General features: G+C 41.1%; 2 protein-coding genes across 2 annotated transcripts; both read right to left on the reverse strand.

The window, feature by feature from the left end:
- Positions 1 to 1,215: 1,215 nt before the first annotated feature.
- On the reverse strand, positions 1,216 to 5,985 carry emx2 (empty spiracles homeobox 2). Its single transcript, XM_089011885.1, has 3 exons — positions 4,960 to 5,985; positions 3,843 to 4,027; positions 1,216 to 1,525 (listed from the first exon to the last, which is right to left on the reverse strand). The coding sequence occupies exons 1-3, from the start codon at positions 5,348 to 5,350 to the stop codon at positions 1,358 to 1,360; spliced, it is 744 nt and encodes a 247-aa protein (XP_088868011.1). The 5' UTR covers positions 5,351 to 5,985; the 3' UTR covers positions 1,216 to 1,357.
- A 1,251-nt stretch (positions 5,986 to 7,236) lies between these two features.
- On the reverse strand, positions 7,237 to 20,982 carry eif3a (eukaryotic translation initiation factor 3 subunit A). Its single transcript, XM_089012253.1, has 22 exons — positions 20,812 to 20,982; positions 18,893 to 19,083; positions 18,674 to 18,810; positions 18,424 to 18,587; positions 18,152 to 18,351; positions 16,952 to 17,160; positions 16,690 to 16,861; positions 15,640 to 15,744; positions 15,396 to 15,494; positions 15,183 to 15,299; positions 14,921 to 15,106; positions 14,454 to 14,801; positions 14,241 to 14,345; positions 14,041 to 14,154; positions 13,834 to 13,956; positions 12,029 to 12,182; positions 11,675 to 11,853; positions 11,463 to 11,542; positions 10,891 to 11,387; positions 9,616 to 9,742; positions 8,196 to 8,389; positions 7,237 to 7,974 (listed from the first exon to the last, which is right to left on the reverse strand). Exons 1-22 carry the CDS (start codon positions 20,858 to 20,860, stop codon positions 7,805 to 7,807), a joined length of 3,720 nt encoding a protein of 1,239 aa, XP_088868379.1. The 5' UTR covers positions 20,861 to 20,982; the 3' UTR covers positions 7,237 to 7,804.
- Between the last annotated feature and the right edge of the window lie 152 nt (positions 20,983 to 21,134).

Consider the following 21,134-nt stretch of genomic DNA (forward strand, 5'->3'; position numbering starts at 1 on the left):
GCCTATGTACGGGCGCCGAGACTCTTTGGAGCTGCTGCACACAAATAAAGGAAGAAGCAAAACCGGAATTGTGCACAAATTACGATCTTTTTTTATATAATAGCGATCAATTTAGAAGTGCTTTCAAAATAAAAGCCCGCGTACGGTCGTCGAGACTCTTTGGAGTTACTGCACACAAATAAAGGGCGAAATAAATCCGGAATTGTGCACAAATAATGATTTTTTTTTAAGATAATGGCTATCAATTTAGAAGTGCTTTCAAAATAAAAGACTACGTACGGTCGTCGAAAGTCTTTGGAGCTGCTGCACACAAATCATGGGAGAAACAAATCCGGAATTGCGCACAAATTACCTTTTTTTTAGAATGACTATCAATTTAGAAGTACTTTCAAAATAAAATCCTGTTTGTTTTTACAGCGCTGCGACATTTGATAAAACTTTATTGACAAAATATTGACAATGACATACTTCTTGGAAGTATACTTTGTGTTAAAATTGTAGCAAAGTTAACACATACACAAACGAATTATTTACATTCTGTAAAAGAGAATTTAACAGAAACAATAATATTTTTTCCCTGTACATGGAATACGCTCAGTGCTTGTTTTTATTTATTTTTTTTTGTCTATAATTGATTTGAGTCCTTGTGGCATCTTTGAGTGGGGGAGGGGGCGTCACGTCCTGAAAAAAGGCTGCGTGGGGCCAAGCACAACCGCACACTGGTAAAGCTTTAGAGGTTCAAGGAATGTCCTGATTGTTTCCCTTCAATTCTTTGTCGTTATTTTTTTAGAAAACCATTTTTTCTTGGTAAACAAAAAAAAAAAAAACGATAAACCACTTCGACTTCATATGTTTCCACAATCACGTTTACACGATAATGATGAATTAAAGACTGCACACCGTTTTAAAAAAGAAGTACAATAACCCTCTATTAGAAAATAGAGTTCAATGACATTTTTTTTTGTTTCGGTTTTTCACGTGATTGTGGCAAATTAAAACAACTATCATGCAATTCATTTTTTTTTAAATGCAGTTTTGGTATATCTGGAGTGTGGGGGGGGGGGGGTTGAAATTGAAGTGCAAAGGTCCAATTTGAATTGGAGAAGGGAGAGAAAAAAAACAAGAATATTTTAGGTTGGTGGCGGACAATGTGTCAGTACCATGTTCCAGGTTCGTTTTTTGAAGCTGCAGGGTGACAGCTGGGCCACGCTACAGCTGGCCTTCCGTCGCCTTCAACTGCCCATCCGGGGATGTGAAATGAGACATGAGGTTATTTGACCCCACTGTCCATCCCCAGGGTATCCTGTATTTGCGTCGTCCTTTTGCTCAGAAGTCCATTTTTGAGTCTTTTTTTTTTTTAATCGTCCGAAGTTACATCGATTTCTTCCGGGCTGGATTGTTTGGTAGCCAACCTCCAGCGGTTTATATGATGGGAGCCCTTTTTTTTCTGTTGAGACTCGGAGCCTTCTTCTTCCAGCTTCTGTCTTTTGAACTTTGTCCTTCGGTTCTGAAACCACACTTTTACCTAAGGTGGAGAGAAGGATAAAAAAAATTATCAGCAAACATAGATGCGCAAATCTGTAGCTGCGCAATTTTTTTGCGTAGATGTGCACATGCCTCCACTGACTTAACACGAGAGAAACACATATGCGCAAATCCTTAAATGCGCAAGTTTTTGCGTCGAAAAGCACAGGCCTCCATGGACTGAAGTCTTGTTTCTATTCATAATTATATTTTATTTATTATTGTATCTGTTTTTTTTCTATGCTTGTCTGTGACTGTAAAATGTCCTTTGAGAGCTTTGAAAGGCGCTTGAAAATAAAATGTATTATTATTATTATTATTATTATTATTATTATTATTATTATTATTATTATTATTATTATTATTATTATTATTATTATAATACACATGTTGAAAAAATCAAAGGATTAAATTAGGGTCATGATATGTAGACAGAGGATGACAATTGCTTTGAGATATGATGGGAAAGATGGATAAAATATCACACCAATATGAACATCATTTGTTTAAAGCTAAGCTCAGTGCAAGTGTAATAATAATAATATTAATAATAATAATAATAATAATAATAATAATAATAATAATAATAATAATAATAATAATAATTTAATAATAATAATACATTTCATTTATAAGCACCTTTCAAAACTTTCAAGGACACTTTACAGTCTCACCTAGTTTTGGTTATTTTTTTAAATGGAACTATTCCACATGCAGGAGTGAGCTGTATGCTTTTTTTCATTGGCTGTATGTACCTGTAAAACCATAATAAACTGTAATTAGCAAAATGATAATAATTTTCATGTCAAATATTATTCAAATGACATTACGCATTAAATGCAAATGACCACCGTTGCAGCTGTTTTTTTTTTAAATCGTGATTTACAATTCATGTTATAAAAAAAACAGGCCGCAATAACACAGCATCAAGAAGCCAAGCCTCATTTTTAACATGTCGTATAAAATAAAGTCAAAAACGAGATGAAAAGATTTCCGTTCCGTGACACGTTTTGAACACGCGCTCCTCTAAATCCACACTCATCGCGCTGATCTGTGTTCCCTTGGGGAATTCACAACATCTAAATCGATAAATTGTTTCGCCCACGTATAGCTTTGTCACTCCCTTTCAATGGCAAGTGATGTGCATTTAATAAGCTCTCAATGTGCTAATTGAACGACGCCATGCTTCATTTGGGCCGATGAGCTCGAACAATGTGACAAATATGGCAGCGAGGCCCGCCACCTTTCTTTGTATCGTTGAGCCACAAAATGGTTCACTCCTTCATTTCATGTTGAAAGGAAACATTCTCTCAACCCCCCTCGAAACAAAAAGTCATGCAACCCCTCCGAGAATGAGGCGAAGGGGAATTGTATAATGAGGAGTGTTAGATAGTGACTTGTATACACCACAACACAATTTAAGACCCATTCTGCTCCCCCAAAAGTGCTCCTTAAATTATTTTTACATTAATTTTCATTTTTAAATTTTACAATATAGTTAACTCGTTCACTGCCATTCCCGATTTTATTCGGGAATTGAAAAGCATGACGTGGAGCGCCATTTCCGATTTTTTTCGGGTTTTGGTTTTTCTTGCAGATAATGCAGATAAAGCACCGATCAGACGTCTAGCGGTGTTTTTCCCTTCCAACGAGAGGGGCAGCACTAGCCTTTTGTCCATGTTAGCACTTTGCTTCAACTGTTGCTAAAGCGCTATATAAATCAATATGCATCGTATTTGGGACAGCCACCTCCGTTTTAAACTCAGATAACTCCAGACCTATGTTACTTAGTAATGAACGTTTTTTTTCTGATGAGAGAAGAGAGTCTAAGATTTCTTACGCTGAATTGTTCTATCTATTTGAGTTACTTTCGGGTTGAGTGAACGCTGGCGCGTGTGGCTGCCGTTGCTCACCTACAAAAAAAACTTATACTGTGACTGTAAAGTGACATTGCGAGTTTTGAAAGGCGCTTAGAAATGAAATGGATTATTATTATTATTATTATTATTATTAATGTTTCTGTAGTCCTAAAACTCAATTCGTCTGTGGGTCCTGTAATTTGAGTGAAAATGACAAAAACCCTGGCACTTGAGTGGACGTATTTTTGCACATCGTTTGGTAGTGAATGAGTTTAATTTGAAACGTATAAAAGAAATTACTAGTGGGAAACTGAATATCACACATCAAGACTGCACATGCACAATATCATGAAAATACAAAGAGATGCATTCACATGTAAATCAATAATGTACTGTATTGTATTGTATTGTATTGTATTATAATAAACACATGCAGGTGGGTAAAATTTGTAGTCTTACCTGAGTTTCTGTGAGACTAAGGCTGTGCGCGAGCTGTTTCCTCTCTGCGCCCACCACGTAATGATTTTTCTCAAAGGCGTGTTCGAGTCTCAGGAGTTGCGACGGCGAGAAAGCAGTCCGGATTCGTTTGGGTTTTCGGGCCAGGGCGTTGTGCAAAAGGAAGCTTTCGGGACTCGTTTCGTTACCTGAAGTCCAACAAAGATTTAAAATCAAAAACAGTGTCAGTCTGTTTGGCTTATTTTAATATAAATGATAGACGGTTCGATGTTTTTTGGGGGGTGGGTGAATATGGATTTCAAGATTTACCATCAAACGTCATGTCACGTTTTTTTTTTCACGTGATAAAACGAAATCAAACAAAATGCTTAATTGTATCAATTTGTCTTAAAAAACTGAAAAAGAAAATCATGATGTCTATTTTTAATGTAAGTCCGTTAATTGAACTTCGCCTTAAATTATCAATGCAAATATTTTCATAATTGTACAGAATGTGTATGGCGACTCTCGATGCTTGCTTTTAAACAAAAAGAGAGTGAATCAAAATTAAAGGCAAATATAAAAAACGTCGGCGAAATACATAAAAATAACACGATTGAGGCTTGAAATGTAATTTCAATTTAACTAAATGAATTACAATTTTATATATATATCTATCAAATAGGCTTTTTATACTTTTAAACATTTTTATACTTTTCACTATGTACAGTTGTTTTTATGAAACTTTTTATGCATTTCAGTCTCTTGACATTTTGTTTTATGCACAGATACTTTGTTTTTGACCTCCCCCCACACCCCTTTAAATTTTGCTGTTGCAGATTGCAAAATTCCCCATTGTGGGACTATTAAAGGCGTTCTGATTTTGATTCTAAAGTGTAATTGTGTGACAGAAAAAAATGCAACCTGTAGTGTAGGTTGTAAAATATATCAATAAATCACAAAATGTGACCAAAATGGATGTAAGAAAACACGATTTAATATCATATTTAAATACATTATTTGTTGGGTTGAATAACGCAACACGGAAAGGCGATGGTCGATTTTGAAGCAATGTTGGATGAAAATTCTTCCTTTTTTTGCTCTTTTGGACAAAAAAACTTTGGGAATCAGGCAAACGTACCTTGAAATCTGTGTCCCAAATATCTATATCTGTGTAATAACCAGGGGTAGAAGGTTGAGGGGTCCCTTTGCTGGCTGCCAAAAAGAGGGTGCGGACTATGAGGGGACGAAAGCGGATGAGCGGCCAAACCGTGCGGCGGGGCCACCGGATGCACCGACACCGCCGAATTGGGCGGATGCGTGACCGAGTCTGCGAACACTAAGTCCGGGTTCGAGTAGACGCCCCTGGCGCCGGAGTGAAAACCGTTGAGGAAGGGATTCATCTGGCCGGAGTTTGCATAGCTGAGAGCCGCCGGCCTGATCGGCTCCTCCGTGCGGGACGCCGGTACCGGATTATCCTTCGCCACCAACGACTCTATCGTGAAACACCTCTTGGGTGTGGGTTGAAACATGGCGCGATGGTCCGGGTTCCCCAGTTTCAAGTGGAAGTTATCTCGGAAAATACTCCAGAGTTTGTCGAAAGTTGTTGCGAGCGACGACCAAGTTTGAGCGAAAACTGCAGCGTGCACCCGCCGCAGCGGACACCAAAAGAAGAAGGACGTCAAAAATCACAAAGTGTCCGTGAACTCCCCGACTAATCCATGGATGTGATCGTTTTCCTCGGTGACTCGGTGCGGGCAGATGTGTTAGTTCATGAGGCTAATTAACGCTACACTCCCATAAACAGCTTCCTGTGAAGTCGCTAATGGCATGCTGATTGGCCGCTGCCTCCACCGCTCGCCTTAAGGTGGAGAAGTCGCCAGGCGCTTTAAAGTGACTCAATAGCAAAGCGGGCCTGAGCTCCGAGAGGCGGACTTGAACACAACGCCGACGCGATTCGTCCGCTCTAACGGCAACACGTCGTGCGCGCGCGCGCGCTGGTACGCACCCACGCGCACGCAACTCACGTATTGAGGTCTGGCTCGAAGGCCTTTTGACACGTCCGCACTCGTAACGAGCCCCTCGGTCGTTTATTCCAATCTTCCGGGGCAGCAAATAATTGCATCGGTCGGCCTTAATTCCACTGCCAATTATGTTTGTTCTTGTATTGTTTTTGGTTCACCTCCATTGTGGGACTGCGTTTAAAAAAAGTAGTGTAAGCCATAGTCGACAGTGGCGATTCGTAAAAAAAATAAAATAAAAAAATAGCAATCATACAAATATAATAAAGAATAATATAATAAAATAAAATAGCGAGGGAATGACTCATTCCAATCTCACATTGACCAAAAAAATAGAGTCTTTCCGAATGTGTCAACAATTGTTACTGAGCATATTTTACAACGTGAAAGCCTTTCAGTGTTTATACTGTACCTAGACTACATTATATAAGTTGATTTCACATCAATAACCGCTGTTATTTATCGCCCAAAAAATCTTCAATCATGTTCATCGTCTCCAGAAATTGACAACAAAAAACTCCAGAAATGTATTTCAGAGACTTTAAATGTAAATTGCTCCTCGCGACAATATGTCGTGCGTTTGCTGCAATGGATTTTAATTTGGTTGCTTGATATTTGTAAACTAATTAAACATATCAATTTTCAATTGATTAAACTTCTGCAACACTTACATTTCCGATTTGAAGACCAATCAAGGAGGCCTTATACATAGTATTAAAGGCTAGTTAATACATAGTTAATTGTCGAATACGCGTTCTACTTTAGAGTGCTTGTGTTTTGGTAGAATTATTTGGAAATTCAAAGCTTTTGATTATAATGAATACATTTCCATGGTAAAAAGCCTGTTTGCCTGCTATTGACATGTGAAAGGTTCAATTGCACTACGTGGAGCTTTACTGGCCTCTAGTGGATTTTAATGTATAGAAAGACAGACGTTCGAAAGTGTGAGTGCTGATTTGCATTACTGTTCAAATCATGTATGAATTGTAATACATTCCTCGCTAACACAATGGCATTTGATAGTGTATTATATAGTATTGTTTATATTGTGTGTAAGCAGTTAATACATGTAAATACTGGCTAAAGAATAGCATAAAAATATTCAAATAAGGTTGAGTGTGTATGAGTGTGGGTTGTATGACTGCCCAGCCAGTACATTCTATGGATATCCTTGCAATAAAGAAACAAATTCTGTTATTAGATGATATCATTTTACCCATTTAACTCCAGGGAGGAAAATAAAAATAAACAAATGCACCTGCTATTTGTTGTCATCATTACTTTTCAGCTACGGTATCAATAAGTGAGCCAATATCTCATTTCTCCTCATTAAGGTTTGGTATGAAGGCTGTCACAGCCAACATTTGAAAAAAAAAATATATATATACACACACAAGTGGAGGTGAAACAATTTTAATAAAGCCTTTATCTGTTCACATGCAATTTGGAATAACACCATTGTCACTGAAGCGGCAGAAGCAGAAAACTCTGAGATGAGACAAATGTATTCGTTGAAGCATGCACTACAAAACCAACATTTCACTCATTTGTTAATAAATGATGTGAATTGGTTAATTTCCCCAACATTGGTAGAAGAGAGCGATTTTTGAATACCAATGTGAAAGTTGACAGTTTAAAAGAGGCAGTTGGTTACTCACAGAGTTTGCATTGAGAGCTTAGGTTGATATATTGTCCAATATGCTATATGATAACATGGATGAGACGCAAAATCCATGGGGGTAATTCATATCTATGGTGATGGTTTACGTCAGCCCTCAATTTTTACAAACTGCTGAAAGTCAACTACTCGTAAAAAGAATATTCTTCCCCAGAAAAAAAAGAGTGATGACACTTAATTGAAAATGAATACACGGCATATCAGAAGCTTAAATTGAGCTGTAGAAGGACTCAGTTACCAAAGGCTAATCTAATGTATCTTTCCGCCATATTTGGAGATGTTAGCACTCAGCGGCGTACGGTGGTCCAGCCATCATCATCGGTCTCGTTCTTAGTGCGACGAGCGTCTTTGTCTGCGCGCCAGTTTTTCTCTCCTTCAGCTTCTTTGTCTTGCTCGCGCTCCTTGGGTCTTTCTCGTTCCTCACGTTTTTCTTCCCCGCCTCGACGCCAAGCGCCTCCTGCAGAAACAAGGTTGCTTTTTCGAAATGCTGTCTATAAAATGAGAAATGTGCTCAAACTAAGTTGTAGCAATGCAGAATAACTATTTTCATGGGTGTACGACGCCATCTACTGGTTGTTGTTTGAAGTGTGGTTCATTTACTAAAAGGTCCCAAACCAACTAAAACATGTCCAAAAACTTTGGTGAAGTCATTAGAGAACAAGCACATGGTTGGTTTACCGTCATTTTGCTCTCTCGGTGGAGCTCTCTGATTATCATCATGGCGAGGTCTGTCGCGTGGACGATCATCACGTTCTCCGCGGCGATCGTCACGACGATCATCACGGCGATCGTCACGACGGTCATTGTCATCTCGGCGCGAATCTCGCCAACTGCTCCTTCCTTCTTCTGATCTCCTCCAGCCATTGTCTTCCCTGGAATCACACACATTAATTCAAATGACAATGTACAAAAATGTGTCCACTCCACTTTTGTCATTTTCACTCGAATTCCAGGACCCACAGAATATTGACTTTTAAAGGATAACCAACGTCTCCGGACAAGATGTGTCCATAATTTGTAAAATGGCTTCAAATGACTTCTACTGAGCGTATTTTACAAAGATTCCACCGCATATAGCTATATTTAACGTTTTAAGACTCGCTCTGAATATTCCGGAAGTCTTCCGGAAGTTGGTGACGAGTCCGTACGTGACGTCACTGAAGGAACGCCCCTGACCGAAAAAAAAAAAAAAAAGACACATTGTAGCAGTTGACGTGTAGCATCACGTCAATGCATTTTGCTGTACTTGTTTGGTCTGAAAACGTCATGTTGCACCAAAAAGAGCCAGAAGAGGGCGACCAAGCTCCATGTAAGGAATTTATCAGCCTGTGGAAACGGGCTGATTAATTCCTCACACGTTCGCCATTTTCTGCCTCTTTTTTGGTGATACATTTCTCCTCAATGTTGCCTCAAAATGGCATGGAATAAATTCTTTAATCGATTGCAAACATGTATGCTTTCCTCTTCAGAACTATTTGAATCATATTCGTAACTGGATGTGTAACAAGAGAGCATATTCTCCGAATCTGAAGCCATTGTTTTGATCCTCCAGCAATGCAAGACGTCTTGGCGTGGCGTCACGAACTGGGGGTGGGACTTTCTGAAAATGGCAAATTCGTAGCTCAATTTTTTTGCAGATTTTGGACACTTTAAGTCATTTTTATTGGTGTTGCATTTGAATTAAAATATACTGCGTGTTTTGGGTATTTTAGATGCTATAAAACGTTTTTCTGATGTCAGTTAAGAAACAAAAAAGTGACGTCGGTTGTCCTTTAAGACTACATAAACATTCAATGCAGCATAAGAAACCTAAGACTCTCTTCTTTCATCAGAAAAAAGAGTTAATTCCCAAGTTATATGGGTCTAGAATAATATGAGCTGCAAAATGTACAAAAGCCAAATCCTGCCCCCTCGTGGAAGGGAAAAAAAACATCACCAGAGGTCTGACTTTATCACTTTATCAGCTCCCCCGTAAGAAAAACCAAAACCCGAACAAATTCGGGAATGGCGCTCCACGTCACATTTTTAATTCCCGAATAAATTTGGGAATGGCAGTGAACGAGTTAAAGACAACGATTTCGATTTCAGTCAAACTCACCTTTGCCGGTCTCTGAAGCGGTCATTGGGTCGGTTCTCTCTCTCGTCGTCATCTTGGTTGTCATTGTTACCGCCACGTGGAGGCCCCCAGCTTTCCTCCCGAGCCTTTTCCCGCTCACGCCAACCACCTGGAACCATGAGCCCTCAATTTGTCATTTGATCAAAATCAAGTAGAGCGGAACCCTAAGGTTCGTGATCCACCAATTTTCAAGCTTTGCACAAATTATTCGGACAAATAACCAAATTAACCAACAACAACAAAAATCAATACATAGATTGTTTGGACAGGACATTAAAGTGACTGTCAAATCAATTCATGAGCAATCATATCCAGAAGCAGAAAATCATTAAAATGACAATGGTCATTTGGAAGATGTGCAATAGTATGTTTTCTGCTTTAAAAAGGTCCTAATGCTGTTCTTGGGTCTAATGTTGGCCGTCATCCAATGCCATACCTGCCAACCCCATATTTTATACGTTTTTTTCATCATTTTGAATTGTGTACACCGTATAACAACTTTTATACGATAAAAAAAATGTCAGCGGTTATCGATTCTTTGTCGATGAAGCATGATATGCGCGTCCCATTGTTTTCGTTGGATTTTGTATTTCCGTTTCCGTATTTGAAGTCCGGCATTTGTGTTGCAATCGAGGAATCAAGTAGTTATAACATAGCATGGGAGAACCACCAAGTAAGAAGAGAAAAACTCTAGGATCGGGTCGCCACCAAAAAGAATGGGAGAGTCTCCAAGGTAAATACGCTGGATGGATAAGATCATCGACAAAAGGTGCTCAGTTTTCGTTCCGTGTAAAAAGGACGTAAAAGTTGCTGCAAGTGGATTTTACGATCGAAAGAGCCGGACACGTGGAAAATGTAGCCAAAAGCAAGTCTCATGTTCCATTGACCCAACACTTCGTTTCTAGTGCTGATCCGGTCGATTATGAAAGCATAATGTGCTCATGCGCAGTAAACTGCATTTCAGCTTGCGTTAGCGTTTTTTTTTTTTAATCATTTCAAATAATGTACGGCGTCCTACAACTTTTATATGGGAATTGTAATCATTTATGAGGGCAGCTATTAGCCAAGGTTGACAGGTTTGCAATGCTTAAATTGCCTTGGATTGTGTCTTGACAGGTAAAAAGCATTCGATGATACATTTTCTGATAGTCACAATCCCAACTTCTTTTTGACTGCAGTTCTGAAACTAAATTACCCTGTGGATTGATTGAATTTTAGTCCCCACTTATTAGTTGGACTCAATGGCAAAATGCTTACCTGGTCTACCGAGGGGCTTCCAAGGCGTGGGGTCATCCGGATCATCGCGATCACGACGCGGACCGTCATCTCTTCTTCCACCTCTGTCGTCATCGCCCCCTCTTCTTGGTCCACGGTCATCCATGCCACGCCACGGCCCTCTGTCGTCATCAAAGCCGCGGCGAGGACCGCGATCGTCATCGAAGCCGCGGCGAGGTCCGCGATCGTCGTCGAAGCCGCGGCGGGGTCCGCGATCGTCGTCGAAGCCGCGGCGGGGTCCGCGATCGTCGTCGAAGCCGCGGCGGGGTCCGCGATCGTCGTCAAAGCCTCTGCGTGGGCCTCTGTCGTCGTCCATCCCTCTGCGGGGTGGACGATCGTCATCTGCACCCCGACGTGGACCTCGATCGTCATCGAAGCCCCTGCGAGGTCCTCTGTCATCCCCGCCCCTTTGTGGACCTTCTCGTTTAAAAGAATCTCTCTCGTCCTTGTCGTCCTCACGGCCCTCTTGCCTCCAATCCCTAGACACACACACAGAGTCCACGTTTTAGAAGAGCGCAGACTCCTGCAAGCAACGAGTAGAAGGGGAAACACACCTTTCAGCAACAGGACGACGCCACTCTGATTCTCCCTCAGTGCGCTTCCGCCACCCTCCCTCTTCTTTCTCACCCCAGTCCTGTTTAGACCAAGAAAAAAAATGTCCCCTTCACAATAAAACTAACAATACATTTCCAGTATAGTGTTTGGTCGATTTAAAACGATAATATAATATTGAGAATAAATGATGAACGCATGTAGACAATTGAACCTTGGATTTGTCATCCGGGATGCGTCTCTCCTCCTCACGCCGGCGCTCGCGCTCTTCGATCTCCTGCTGACGGGCACGCTGCTTGCGTTCCTGCTCTTCGAGTTTGCGCAGGCGCCCCTGGTACTCTCGCTCTTCCTCCTCTCGCTGCTCTTGTTCAATGCGTTCTTGCTCCTCACGTTCTGAGAGGAAAAACAGCCACCAACATGTCAATGTAAACTCACAAGGTTTTAGTTAAAAGGGGGAGAGGACATTAACTTTTTCAAGTTCAACACACGACAGAAAAAAATGGCTTCTACTATAAAAGAAGTCAAATAAAATATGCTTTGATAGTCTTAGTGTAACGAAGCTCATTACCTTTCCTAAGTTGTTCCTCTTGAATACGCTGTTCTTCTTCCTCTTTTTGGAGGTAGAAAGCCTTACGCCGGTCTTCTTTACGCTGCTTCTTCCTTTCCTCCATACGATTTTTCCTTTCCTCAACGAGGCGCTCTTGGAATGCTTTCAGTTTCTCCTACAAAAAAAAAAATAAAAATAAATCCAAGCACATGTTAAAAAGTATGCTTCGATTATGTTGTCGAGCCAGAAGGAAATTTTGATTCAAATGGATTTTTATATGAATGAACGAATGACACCACAAATCTGGCCATGTCAAGATAATTCACAAATATAAATCCAAAATATGGGAAACTTGTCACTATTGATAACTTTTTTCCCCTTTATTATTATTATTATTAGTAGTAGTAGTATTGTTAGTTTTTTTATTGACAGGATGATTGGTTGTTTTCTTTGTTGAAGAATGTTAAGTTACGACAGAAATAGGCCACAGGTAGAAATCCACAAGTCATTCTGTATTTAAATGTTCAATTTCATATGGTCTTATATGTTATAAAAATACTAAAAATGCAAGTTACAATAAAAAAAAAATTGTTATCGTTAACAATTGTATAATTTGATTTTGAAAAGGTGCAATTTTATTGCTGTTTGACTTACGATAAATTTAGAAGCGATATTGAGGTATCTGGGCTCCATTAGTCATCCTGTCTTTAGCCCGTTAAAAAAAAAAAGACCATGACACGTTGATGTAAGTAACTGAATTCACCCGATCAGGCCGTCTGCAGTCACCTGATTGGATCGTCTAAAGAATGGTGTCCAAAAAGTCAAGGCCCGGGGTCCAAATCTGGCCCGCCACATCATTTTATTTGGCCCGCGAAAGCAAATCAAGCATGCCAAGTGCCATGGTGCTTGCTGAAGTCTGAACCCAAATTTCAATTTGTCCCATGTAAACCACAATAAGTCATTATTCTTGACTTATTCATTCATTTGTTTTGCGCTCTATATGTCATATGTGCAGGGTATTAAACATTCTAATGCCTTCTCCAAATTCATCACGGCCCCCCGAGAGGAAACCTTAACGACAATGTGGCCAATGGCAAAAAATGACTTTGACACTCCTGGTCTAAAGTCACCTGATCGGATCGTCTAAAGCACGGGTGTCAAAGTCAAGGCCCGCGGCCCAAATCCGGCCCCCCACATCATTTTTTTTCAGCCCGCGAAAGCAAATCAAACTTGTTAAATTCCATGATGATTGCTAAAATCTGAGCCAAAATGTCATATTTTTGGATGTCAACCACAATAAAAGTCATTATTCTTGACTTCAGATTTGAAAACGTGTTATTCATTAATTTGCTGTGTGCTCTATATGTAATATTTGAAGGGATTTAAACATTCTAATGGGTTCCCCAAATTCATAACGGCCCTCGAGAGGAAACCATAACTACAATGTGGCCCGCGGCAAAAAATGACTTTGACACCCCTGGTCTAAAGTCACCTGATCAAACTGACAGATCGTCTGAAGTCACCATCTGAAGTCATGTGATCAGATCGTGTTAAGAGCATGTTAGCATTGTGTTAGCTTAAAAGGCCAATGTCGAAGTTATAGTCACTTTTTTTTACTTTTACTCACTACACTTTTCATGTTTTTATGAGCCTTGGTTTTTGTTCAAGAAAATAAAGTGAACATTTTTTTGGATCAACGATGACAGCCTTGTCTTTTTGTCGTCATTGAGAAAGCAAAGAAACACGTTAAGAATCTTCATGCCTTGCTGAAGTAGCGACAAATTGCCGCTACACTACCCAAAACCGATGTAGGCCTTCTATCTCACCTCATAAATGAAGCTCCGAGCGGCAGTTATTTTGGATACAAAGTTTTCTTTATCCTCCATCATGCGAGACATGCGCTGTTTGTGTTCCAAGGCCTTCTCCCGTTCCACTTTCATGTTACTGATCTGCAAAAAAAAAAAAAAAAAAAAAAAAATGTTTAAATCTGGAAGGGGCTTAATGCGTAGATAGTAGTTTATCTTCTAACGAACCCGCTCCTCCTCCTGGAGCTCCCACAGTTCCATATCCTTGATTCGCTGTTCCTCATAGGCCTGCTTGATAAGTGGAATTTCCTCAAGTCGCTTAGCCCTCTCAAAGAAGTCAATCTGCGGGGAGAAAGAAAGAAAGAAAGAAAGCGAGTGAGTCCAGTACAAAGATGAGTGGCGTCACCAATAAAACATCTCCGCCTTACCTTCTTCTCCTGATTCTTCAGGCGCTCTTGGAGTTCCTTCTTCTCTTTCTCCAGCTGTTCCATTTGCTTTGCCATGATGAAGTCGGGATCCAGCTCCTCCAGATCCTGCTCGCCAAAAAGTTATGTATGAGATATCTTAGCGAAAATGACCATATAACTGCTACAAATACGGAGATGATATGAAAGAGCAGGGATGGAGTAGCTGGACTTTACCTCAATGTCAATATCCTTGAAGGCCTTGGCTCCCAATTCTGTCTTCTTAATTTGCTCCAGGCGCTCTCGCACGGTCTTTTTCTTGATCTGCTCGTGCTCTTGCATAATGCGCTCCTTCTCCCTCTCTTTGGCCTCCAGGCGCAGGCGCTCCTCCTCAGCCTTGCGAACCTTTTGCAGCTCTGCTTCCTTCTGCTCCAGTTCCTCCTTCTCGCGTTGGATGTTTAGGCTTTCCAGGCGCTCCTTACGCTCTTCTATGGTCTGTCTGCGAGCCAGGATACGCTGATGATCTTTTCGGGCGTGTTTCAGATAAGCGGCTATTGCCTGTTGGCTCTGTTCCTCACGCTCTTGCTAAAAGATAGAAGTATGGTTAGTTAACATTTTGCATTGAAGAATACAACATCTATTTCACAATCAAGCCACATCTGTTGCAATGTGAGGTCATTTAGCAAAGAATAAGTTGAGCTCACCAGGGTGGAGGCAGGTTTGATGACCTGCAGGGCCTTGGCTAAAGAGGCAGACATAGCAGTAAGCTGGTTCCTTATTTGCTCCGATGGCATGTTTTGCAAGAATGGACCAACTGGAGCATCCTCCTTCGTCGAGTAGTTCAGGTCCGATCCAAAACTCAACGTTCGCGAGGTGTGGTCAATTCGTACCTTCATAATGGAGGGAACACAGAATTTTGATGATGACAGCCAACGCTTGTTTGGTAGTGTGATCAATGATCCTTACCTGCAGATCGCAGTGCCTGGCCGCATCGACGATGGAGCGCTCCAGCTGGAAGGCATCCACGAATGGAACAAGGGAGGCCAGACGACTGAACTCAATGCTCTGGTAGATCTGTGCGACCTTCATTATCATAGACACAAAATATGAATCTACTCCAGCAAATGTGTGATTGCAAACTCAGTGGTTTTCAAGAAAACACATTATTTTTTTATTTACTTGTTGCAGGAGACGCAAGATGGTGTTATTTTGCAGGTGAGGGACATAGTGCTGAAGGTCAGATTCCTTCTCGCCTTGGTCTTTCACCCAATTCAGCACCTGTAAAACAAAACAAATGAGATTTCGGGGTGGGAATTGGGAAATTACCAATTGACAACAACTGGCATACAGTATGGATTTTATAATACTTTAATTGTGGTAAAACTACTATATTTGCCAAATTTGTTGCTCTCAAATGCTTTACCTTGGTGACTCTTCCACTGAGCTTCAAAGGATGAAAGTCGACTTCAAGCCAGTTGTGAAGGTCTTTGACTTCGGGTACAACATATTGCAAAAGGTTGAATCGCACCTGGAAGGCACATTTAAAAACATGTCTTTCAATAAATCCAAGACATGTCGTTTACAAAGTTAAGCGGCATATGAAGAAAAACTTATTCTGTGACTATAAAGTGTCCTCCAAGGTTTTGAAAGGCGCTTATAAATGAAAAGTATTATTATTATCATAGTAGTACTAGTAGTACTATTATTATTAGTAGTAATACTAGTAGTACAACTACTAGTATTACTATTAGTAGTAATGCTACTACCAGTACGTCTGTGTAAGCTCTCAGTCGTACAGGAGTGGTCCATCGATGAGAAGGTTTCTTCAGCCGTCATCTGTACAAAAGTGAAGGTTTTCGGACGTTTCGCCTCCTATCCAAGAGGCTTCGTCACCAATGTTCGCTGACGAAGCCTCTTGGATAGGAGGCGAAACGTCCGAAACCTTCACTTTTGTACAGATGACGGCTGAAGAAACCTTCTCATCGCTACTACCAGTAGTATTATTATTATTAGTAGTAGTATTATTAGTACTACTACTACTAGTAGTATTATTAGTACTGCTACTAGTATTATTATTATTAGTCGCAGTAGTAGTACTAATACGACTAGTTGTATTATTATTAGTAGTATTATTCGTACCTCTACTACTCGTAGAAGTAGTCGTATTATTATGATTGGTAGTAGTACTACTAGTATTATTATTATTAGTAGTAGTACTAGTAGTACTGATGTCACTACTAGTAGTGCTATTAGTAGTAGTACTAGTAGCAATAGTACAAGTCCCAGTACTAGTACCAGTACTGTACTAGTACTCATAGTAGTAGGGTTACTAGTAGTACTAGTAATAGCACTGGTATTAGTAGTATTAGTACTAATAGTAGTACTGGTCGTAGTTGTATACCCGGAACTATCTACTTTGAACAATTTCAACAAATCTAAAAGATTGAAGAAAACATTCCTATAATTGACGAACCATGTCATTGATCAGACTTTGGCGGGTCGGTGGCGCCTGAAGGCCCAAGAGGGTTCCAAGACGGCGGTGTTTCTCCACAATGATGCCGTCCATGTCCAACAGCCGAGCGATATCGGTGCGCTCGGGGGTGATGGGAATGGAGAGAGTCGCCAAAAGGACTCTGGTAGACATTCTAATGGTGGAGTGAGTTGGTATTTAGAATTAAATTTGTCTTCATCAAAATCCGAAAGTATTAATTTAAAAAAAAATGAATAAAACATACCGCTGCATCTCCTCTTGTGTGAGATTCTTGCGCATCTCTCTGGAGAGGTGATAAAGCCTGTGGAGGGTGCACGCATGGAAAAGTGCATTTCCGGACTTCCAAAACACAGTTGACACTTTGTTGTAATAGTTGGCCATTAGCTGCGGTTTGGGTGGCTTCTTGGACAGGGCAAACAGGCCGTGGATGTCCTCAACGGCCTTGAATGCTTCCTGGAAAGACAAAATATTTTTGCTGGGCACTTTTCTCAGCACATTGGGGCTACCTCAACTACAGTGAAGTCTCGTTATATCGATATCGGATATGTCGATAGTCCTGGTTATATCGATACTATTTCTATGCACGCACTGAGAAAATTACATGCAAACAGGGTCGGATATATCGATAGTCCCGGTTATATCGATATTTTTTCGGACTCCCTTGAATATCGATATAACGAGACTTTACTGTATCTGTCAGTGTTTTTTAATATTTGTCATATTTGCCCAAGTCCAAGATGGCGCCCGAGTAGGCAGCCGTCAGCAAGTGCTCTCATGAGCCTTGCCCTTTTTTTTTTTTTTTTTTGTCTTGTTTTGTGTTTTCTTTTGTCACTTTGTGTTGTTGGGCGTCGTGTGGAATGGATACGGATTGTTTTCAGCATTTTTGCGCCGATGCGGATGTGGAACTGTCGCGGCTTGGAATTGAAGCAGATTTATGTGGGACAGGAAATTTGAGACAATCTCTTTTTGTCAATGGATGCTACGGCTGCGTGTTTGCTTTCAACATTTAGCTTATAGTCGACGTGCACATTCCACCATGATGTCCCCGATCCACTCTTTCATCTAGAACTGCTTTATGAAGAAAGTGCTAAAGAATGAATGACTGTCTTTGTGTTGTCATATTATTTGTTTTTTTTTTGTTCTTTTGATTTTAAGACGGTGCCGCAAGAGGGGCTGCCTTTCCAGCAGCTCATGTATTTTCTTTTTCTACTTTCATTCCTTTTATCACTTTGCTGCTGTGAAATGTGAATTTCTCCACTGCGAGACTAATAAAGGCAAATCCAATCCAATCCACGCTTAAATTATTGGCAGTAGAGTCACAAGTTATGATGGAAACACTGACCTTGGAATAAATTATTTCCATGTCCAGTAGTTACGTTCAGAAGAACTACAATAACTTTAAATCTCACGGTATTCATAGTAAACGAGATTCTTCTGAACACACCTGCCAGAGCTCCATGCTTATGGCACTGTCAAGCTGCACCAGGCGCGTCTCCAGGTGCATGGACTGGCTTTCGGGGTTGTTCAGATTGATGGCAGTGCTCTGGTTATGATGTCGCTGAATCTGACCCAGATGCATCCGCAGGTTGTCACACAACTTGCGAAACTCTGCCTTTCGGGTGTACTGAAGGCAAAACTTGAATGCTGCAAAAGAGATAACACGGTTGAGGACATGCCTTCCAAAAAATGTCAACATGCGATTAATATTAACAGTACCTTGCTGAGCGATGTCATGGTACAGGCGTTCCACTTTGGAGTTGTTTCTAAGAAGGTCCAGGCACTGGCGGTAGGACTCCCACAGAAATTTCACCCACGGCGTTAGGAGCAGACGATCAGTACGATCCTGAGTGTCCTCTCCACTCACAGCACTCAAGAGCACACTGAACGTAGACAACAAAGAGCAAAAATATTAAGACTAACTATTGAAGTAGAATCAACACTTACAATCCAAACACACTCCCTTCACCTTTCTGGAGTCTGGATGCTGTCCAGATCTTCAATGTCCAGGACCATCTGCTGAGACTCCTCTTTCGCCGTTTCGGTCTTGTCCTCCGCCAACTTCAAGTAAGCTCTAACCACATCCTCGAGAGATTTGATGTTCACCTGATAGTACAAGAAAACAAAACATGTGAGAGTCTGAAAAGCTTAGACAAGAGGACACACCATTTACACTCCATGACCCAACCTGCTGGCAGATGTTTTTGTATTGGTAGAGGCCCTCCTTTGCCAGGTGGCTCTTGCGAAGATCCACGCAAAGCTCCAGATATTTGAGCATAATGGGCTCGTGGATCTTCTGCCATGTTCGATGTTTCTTGCTCTTGATGACATCGTACAGCACATCCAACGCAGGTAGTTTCTTGCCAACTTCCAGAAATTCTGTACATTACATAAAAATGAAATAACTGTTTAACCAGACAATCAATTCGGCAGAGCCGGATCACCTCTTGTCAAATGACATTTTTTTGGTACGCAGCAGGGCCCTTCGAACACATTAGCATATACATCGTCACCGTTTGTGAAAGGACAAAATTGACTGTAGGATCACTTTTACTGTCAGACTTCAAATTGTCTCTGGGCTAAATTGTCACATCCCCTGATAACGGCCTGGGTCGCTAAATGGCTGAACTACGCATGGTGACTTCTTCCGCGCCAGTAAATAGCTAGCATTAGCATTGGCACCGCAAAGGGTGACGAGGCGGTTCAAGGCTAACCGCTACAACAGCCACGACAAATCAAAGTCAGCTTTATTGTCAAATATGCGTGACATTGTTTTTCAGCATTTTTGGCCACGGCATTCATCAAGGAGGAGACTGTGCTGAGCGGTTGCGCCTTTTCGGCAGCATGAATATGCCAGGACTGTTTTTGAAATTGGAGGGATGTCGGTGCCATTCGACTGTCATCGCTGGACACCACAGGGGCCATTGTGCTTTTTTTGCGCCTGTAATGGGCAGCATCTTCACAGCCCCTCTTTGTTCAAATTCCACCGTGACGTCCACTACTGGAAAGGATGTTTTGATCCTTTCCTCTTTCATCTAGAACTGCTTCATGTCATCACAAACAGGGTACAGCAAGAATGAATGACTCTGTGTCTTTGTGTTGTCATATTATTTGTTATTTTTGTTTCTTTTTCCCCAAGATGGCGGTGCGTGAACATGAGGCGGCTCCCCTCTCACGGCAAATTGCCGTTTTCATGTTTATTATGTTTGTTAAAGTCATTATAAGCGCCTTGCATGCTGGGTCCGAGAGGACAGTAATTTCATCTGTGCTGTATTGGATTGGATTCGCCTTTATTAGTCTCACAGTGGAGAAATTTACATTTCACAACAGCAAAGTTATGAAAGAAATGAAGGTAGAAGAGTAAAATACAGGAACTGCTGGAAAGGCAGCCACTCTCGCGGCGCCGTCCTGAAGTCAAAAGAACAAAAAAAAAAAAAAAAAAAAAAACAAATGACATGACAACACAAAGATACAGAGACATCCATAAAGCACTTTCTGTACCCTCTTTTTTACATGAAGCAGTTCCAGATGAAAGAGGACGACTACAAGCTAAATGTTGAAAGCAAACACGCAGCTGTAGCATCCATTGACGAAAATAGATTGCCTCACATCTCCTGTCCCTCATAAATCCGCTTCAATTCCAACCCGCGACAGTTCCGTATACGCATCGGCGCTCTGCGCTCCTTTCTTATCGCGAGTTCCTCAAGCCATGTATCCATCCAGCCGCAGACTGTCCAACAGCACCGACCTTCCGCTGAACAAAGCGAGGCTGTGAAGATGCTGCCCATTACAGGCACAAAAAAAGCACAATGGCCCCAGAGCTGACAGTCAAATGGCACCGACATTCCTCCCTTTCAAAAACAGCACTGGCATATTCATGCTGCCGAAAGCCGCAGCCGCTCAGCAGTCTCCTCCTTGATGATTGTCGTGGCCAAAAATGCTGAATAACAATCCGTAACCGTTCCACACGACGCACAACAACACAAAGTGACAAAAGAAAACAATAACAGGACAAAAACAACAACAAAAAGCATGGCCCGTGAGAGCACTTGCTGACGGCTGCATACGCAGGCGCCATCTTGGAGAAAAAAACTGATTTCTACTCACCATTCGCTCGTTTCAGAGCATTTTCTGGGCGCTGAAAATACGCCGGCATCTTGATGGCTTGCTTTTCTAATCAAATCTCCGAATTTAGAAGTATTTTGAAAGAATCCACCAGTCGATACAGGCCACGGGTTCACGCACGGAGACGTCGGTGCCCGAGAAAGGAAGGACCTCGTGAGCGGCCTCCCCAGGTTGCCAAGTGCGTCAGGCCCTGTCCCCCATCAAAAGTCACAATTTACATAAAATACTTATAATTGGTATACGTGGGCTATATTTTATAGAAAAATTCGATATTTTAATAGTTATTGATTAATCTAATTATTTTG

The sequence above is a fragment of the Hippocampus bargibanti genome, linkage group LG13 (assembly GCF_051943395.1).
Source record: "Hippocampus bargibanti isolate YZ-2025 linkage group LG13, ASM5194339v1, whole genome shotgun sequence".
Lineage (NCBI taxonomy): Eukaryota > Metazoa > Chordata > Actinopteri > Syngnathiformes > Syngnathidae > Hippocampus > Hippocampus bargibanti.

Bases quoted from the DNA above. Each gene is read 5' to 3' on its own strand.
- emx2 (XM_089011885.1), bottom strand. From the start codon at position 5,350: ATGTTTCAACCCACACCCAAGAGGTGTTTCACGATAGAGTCGTTGGTG. The intron at 4,028-4,959 runs GTACGTTTGCCT...GTTGGACTTCAG, and splicing joins TTTGGGACACAGATTTCAAG to GTAACGAAACGAGTCCCGAA. The intron at 1,526-3,842 runs GTAAGACTACAA...TCTCCACCTTAG, and splicing joins TTAGTCTCACAGAAACTCAG to GTAAAAGTGTGGTTTCAGAA.
- eif3a (XM_089012253.1), bottom strand. From the start codon at position 20,860: ATGCCGGCGTATTTTCAGCGCCCAGAAAATGCTCTGAAACGAGCGAAT. The intron at 14,155-14,240 runs GTAAGGCGGAGA...TTCTCCCCGCAG, and splicing joins TGAAGAATCAGGAGAAGAAG to ATTGACTTCTTTGAGAGGGC. The intron at 9,743-10,890 runs GTAAGCATTTTG...TCATGGTTCCAG, and splicing joins GAAGCCCCTCGGTAGACCAG to GTGGTTGGCGTGAGCGGGAA.